At 47.7% G+C, this 5,685-nt stretch overlaps 1 protein-coding gene across 1 annotated transcript; it reads right to left on the minus strand.

The window, feature by feature from the left end:
- Positions 1-503: 503 nt before the first annotated feature.
- Positions 504-4,885, minus strand: LOC103774595 (glycine--tRNA ligase-like; the record flags this gene model as incomplete). Its single annotated transcript, XM_008942005.1, has 4 exons — positions 504-668; positions 1,431-1,593; positions 3,833-3,982; positions 4,740-4,885. Coding segments are annotated over 4 exons (624 nt in total), but the record flags the coding sequence as incomplete, so codon positions are not given.
- Positions 4,886-5,685: the final 800 nt, after the last annotated feature.

Genomic DNA, 5,685 nt, shown 5'->3' on the forward strand with positions numbered 1-5,685 from the left:
TGGGAAATTTTCCTCCCAGCAGCAGCAGCTGCCTGAACTGTCAGGAGTGAAGTCATTTCTCACAGCTTGCAAGTGGGAGAGGAAAAGCAAGCACTCGAGCAGGAAGGAATCTGCCCTGGAATCACATCTCCAGCAAAACAAATCCTTCCCCACTGTGCCTTGCAGGGTTTACAGACTTTGGAAAACACCAGGACTTGGTTTTCTTTAATTCCAGATGACATTCAACCAGTGAAAAGTGTCCAGGCAGCTTCAGCAAAGCAGTCTGAGGCACAGACCTACAAAGAGGCATGAATGGTTCATAAACTTTGTGCAAGCCCACTGCAGGGACCTGACCTGTGCCCTTACTCCTGGAATGCTTCCACTGGAGTAAGTGTGTTCACACCAACATGGGGCTGGACAGAAACATCAGGCTCAGAGCCCTGATCTCAAAAACCAAGAAATAAAAGGCCCTTGCTGTGCTGTCAGCAGATGTGAGAGGGAGAGCCACGTGCTGTTTCACTCACATAGGATGTTTTGGACTCTGCATCCCAGCAGTCACAGGCATAATGAGCCATCTCATTCTCCATGTGCTGTCGGAAGCGCAGCTTCTCCGGGGCCACACCGACCTTGGTAAGGAAGAGGTAGATTCTGCCAATGAAGTAACCGAGAACCGAGTTATTGATCACGCCCTGGGAAGGGAAGAGGCAGGAAAGAAACAAAGAAAACAGGTAGGTATTAATTCCTAAGGAAGTGAAGTCATGGTTTGTTGTACTTCTGCAGACAGCTTGACACCTTACGGACAGAACTTCTTGCCTGTGAGGAAGCACTAGTCTCCCCTGAAACTACCCCACCTCTTCAAATTCACCAGCACTGCCTCCATCTGAACAGAACAATCAGTTATTTACACCCTAGGGCTCATTACTAACTGTCTCTGAGCATCACCTACTTGAAAATCCCCTGCTGTATGCACAGTGCAGTCACTGGTCTCACAACAGCACCTGAGAATTATGGTTCTGGCCCAGGACCCCCCAAAAGCTGTACCCTACAGGCCACAGCTGCAACACAAGGGGAAAGGTGGTCGTTGTTGTTGTTGTTCTTTTGGGGTTTTGGTTAAGTTTGGGAGGGTGGCAGTGTTTTGGTGATTTTATTTGGGGTCTGGGGGTGAAAAGGGTTGCTAAACCTACTAATTCATTTGCATGCATGGGGAATGAGGCAGTGAAACCCCAACGTGTAAGCCACACAGTGATGGGGGCCAGCAGCCAAGTGCTGGGTTCCCAGTCAGTGCTGAGCCTTCACCAGACACCAGTGCTCCTCACCGCTCCTCCCCCGTTGGCTAAGCATGAACCCTCACCCCTAACCACCACCCCAGCACCACCTCAAACCTGGGAGCAAACCCCACGTGGCACCCAGCCCCCAGAGGAAGCCCCAGGAGGGCAGGAGAGGCAGGTTACCTGCTGGACAGCATCTCCCAGGCGCATGAGGTGGGCAGACTGCCCGCTGACCTGCGCCCTGGAGGAGTACAGCAGGATGTGCAGGTCTGCCACGCTGGGAAACTTGGGGTGGTTCTTCTCACTGGGGTCCACAAAGTGCTCAATCTCTGCCATGGTGAACTCCCTAATGAAAAGACAACCATCTGCATTAAATATTTGATGCTTTAGCCCCAGCCCCTCTAATAAATGATTGTGCTTTAGCCTCTCACAAGCAGCTCAGTAGTTCAAAAACCCAGAGCCAGGACAATGTACAGACTAGGAACATGAACCAGTCTCGATGCTGGGTTTAGTTTCACCTTCATATTCCTCCAGAGATCTCCAGGCCAAGGTTACCACCACTGTGATTCAGAGCAGGAAATGCCACCTTTGGAAATATTTCCAGAAATTCTTTGGAGTTTTTCCAGTCTGCTCTGATGCCCACATCAGATGTAAACCTTTCCTCCAGGGTCAAGGAAGAGTAATCCACTGATTAATTCAGTAGCCTTAACTCATAGCAGAGGTGCCCAAAACAGCCAGCTGAGGTGATCATTTCTTGGAGATAATGATACTGCCACATGCAGCACTGGTGCACATTCTGCTCTAAGAACTTGGACTCATAGAATGGTTCTGGTTGGAAGAGACCTTCAAGATCAAGTCCAACCATTAACCCAGCACAAAACCATGTCCCTCAGCACCTCATCTGCACAGCTTTTAAACCCCTCCAGGGATGGGGACTCCACCACTGCCCTGGGCAGCCTGGGCCAGGGCTTGACAACCCTTTTGGTCAAGAAATCATTCCTAAAATCCAACCTAAACCCCTCCTGGTGCAACTTGAGGCCGTTTCCTCTTGCCCTATTGTTTGTTCTTAGGGAGAAGAGACTGACCCCTCCACCCCACTACAACCTCCTTTCAGGAACTTGTAGAGAGAAGGTCTCCCCTGAGCCTCCTTTTCTCCAGGGGGAACAAGCCCAGGTCCCTCAGCCACTCCTCACAAGACTCAAGCTCTAAACCCTTCCCCAGTTTCACTGCCCTTCTTTGGGCACTATTTTCAACACAAGCCAGGCTGCTGTTGGCCTTCTTGGCCTCCTGGGCACATGCTGGCTCATCATCAGCTCCTGTCAACCAACACCCCCAGCACCTTTTCTGCTGGGCAGTTTCCAGCCACTGTGCCCCAAGCCTGGAGTGTTGCAGGGGGTTGTTGAGACCCAAGTGCAGGATCTGACACTTTCCCTTGTTGAAACTCATCCCATTGGCCTCTGCCCATCAATCCAGCCTGGCCAGACCCCTCTGTAGGGCCTCCTACCCTCAAGCAAATCCACACTCCCACCCAGCCTGGTGCTGTCTGCAAACCTGTCTTTAATACACCTATACTCCTACATTGATTCTTTGCCTTCCTGCTTGAAATCACTTCACAGTGAATTAGTTTTGTTATCAAGAACCTTCAAAAAAGGTCTAGGTAATCATTAACTTCAAATCACAGGCAGCAGGGTGGAATTTGCTATGAGAGCACAAGTCTCCAGAACATGTGCCACAAGCATGCAATTTATATCCAACTGAAAATGCATGAAAATGAGAAAAGTTCTCATCTCCTTCTTGCAAGAGAAGAGGAGGGCTGAGAAAATTCCAAAGGGTTCCCTGGGTGCTGATGATGCCACCACCTCTCAGTGACATTCATGGCACTGTATTAATCAGTTACCATGTTTACAACACACATGGCAGAATCACACTGCCTGTGACTGGGAGCTCCTGTTCCAAGTGAGATGGAAGAGACTTCTGTTCAGAATATTCAACTAAAATATGGAGCTGAACCCTCATGAGACAGTAACTACCCCCATGCTGAGACAGAAAGCTTTGAAAGTCCTTCTCAGTAACCCTGAGCTTTCCTGCCTGACTCATCCTGGGACACAAACACGTGCCCAGAGTCAGGCTACCTCACAACTTCCTCTCTGTAGTAAGCTGCAGAACTGAGACAGGGAAATACTGCCTGCAAGGGCAATCATGGTTTGATCTTTTGCTTCCAGATTTAAGCTTTAATTACATTCATATGATTCAAACAAGCCAAGCTGCATGTCCTGTGGAGTACGCTGTTACCTTTAATAGGACTTATTTAGATCATGATGGAAGCCAAATTTTGTTAGTAAAACTGAGTTTAATCCAGGTGTTCCTAACACAGCAGCTATTTGAAGATCCTGCTTCTCACCAGCCAGGCTCCGATCAAATCCTGCAGTTAAAACCTGAACTTTATGAGCTCACCCCTGAGCCCAGAGACTCACGAGGCACGTTACCAGGAGTCCTCTGGGAGAAAGCCCTGAAGGGAAACACCCCTGTGCAAGCCCTGGAAGAGGAGGGAGGTGCTGCCTGCTGCCAGGGGGAAGGTGCAGTACCTCACTCGGATGAGGCCGGAGCGAGGCGAGATCTCGTTTCTGAAGGAGTTCCCAATCTGGGCAGCAGCAAAAGGCAGTTTGCCTTGGTTGAACTCCAGAAGACGTTTGAAGTTGAGGAATATTCCCTGTGCAGTTTCTGGCCTCAGGTAGCTGAAAGGAGATGAGGGAGAGGAAAAAAAATCAGAAAGATAAAAGGGTGGGAAAAGCAGTGAGGAAAAAAAACCCCACAGTTACTACAAAACCTGAAGTTGGTGCTTCTTCCTCTGAGTCCTTCAGCTGCAGACACTAAACAATGAAGCAACAGACTGAGGGGAACACAAACAAACATCAGCTGCAGCCCAAACACAGCACTCTGTAGATACTCCCCAAAGTAAACTGGATGACTTGGCTGCTTTTGAGACCCAAGTTATGAATATGGAATGGAAAAAGGTGTTTGAATGAGATATAGTGGCCAGTGACATCACAGGGAATGCAGCCTTGCCTTCCCTAGGTGGGCCTAAGCTATACCAAGCTGCTTACAAACCCAGATTTTGTGAGCAAACCATGACTGCAGCTCTGCTGTTACATGAACTGTGAAGTGGCTTCAGTGTAAGATCCTTGAAGTGATTTGAGTCTTCCAGAGAGAACACCACCTGCACAGGCTGCTTCATGTACCACCCTGGAGAACACATACTGGTACCTCTGATCCCCTCCCAGAGCAGATGCAAGACTCATATTCTCCACTCTACAATGGAAGTTTCAGTTTAGTTTTGGAGACCTCAGGTGTCAAAGAAGACAGAGAAAACAGGCTGAAAGGCAGGGGAAAGCTACTCAAGAAGAAATTATTTCAATCCTGTTGAGACTTCATTTTTATCCCCAGCAATCTACAGAGAAGGGAGAGTGTGAGCAGAATGAGATTAGAACCTACCCAGGCATGTTTCCCCCAGGCCCAATGGAGGTCTTGAACATCAGATTGAAGGACACAGGAGGGGACAAGTCATTCCCAGTGAGAGGTGATTTCACATTGTAGTTGACAAAGAGATCTGCAAGTTCTTGCTGGCCATAATTGTCCAACTGATATCAAAACACAGGAGAATTATTTTCATGACTAGACAAGATAACAGGAATGAATTATCAATCATCTTCATCTTTTACCAAGCATGATCCACAGCTCTGACTCACCTGCCCAAAATACACCCTTTTAAGCTAAATTTTTAAGCAAGCTGAAGTTTGAACCAATAGAAGAACACACCACACATCTGCAACCCCATTTTAGGAATATAGGTCCTCAACTCAGTCATACCCAGGAAGTCTGAAGTCTAGGTAGAAATGCAAGCACAGAGCACAAGAGTGGGTGTAAAGCAGACGAAAAGTCACTGGGACTGCACCACCACCCACCAGGAGCTGCTTTAAAACAGCTTCAGCTAAAATATGAGGAGCAGTGGAATGGAAAAAAAAAATACAGCAATGAGAGAGAAGAAAGCTAAAATTTCTGCAGGGCTTTGCCTGCATTCATTTCTCTTTCTTGAAACACAATATTCAAGCTAGGCATTTGATGCTCTTGTAGAGCTGTCCTCAGTTTTAGTGAAATGGGGCAAATATGAGCTTCTTGGTGGAAAATTTTCCATTTTCTCTTGAAATAATTTGGTAAAGACTGGACACTTTCACAAGAGGGATAACATCAGCCTCTTCCAGACCCCTACCTTCCCCTTGTCTCTGGAAGATGGGAATCAAGAACGACAGATTTAACTGCAACAGAACAACAGAAAAGCCAAAATTTCTGGCCTGGGTTTGTGCATTTATGTCCTACCCTTTTAATCAAGAACAGTAGAACCACAGATTTAACAGCAACAGAACAACAGAAAAGCCAAAAT

The sequence above is a fragment of the Merops nubicus genome, unplaced genomic scaffold (assembly GCF_000691845.1).
Source record: "Merops nubicus isolate BGI_N331 unplaced genomic scaffold, ASM69184v1 scaffold45016, whole genome shotgun sequence".
NCBI classification, from domain to species: domain Eukaryota; kingdom Metazoa; phylum Chordata; class Aves; order Coraciiformes; family Meropidae; genus Merops; species Merops nubicus.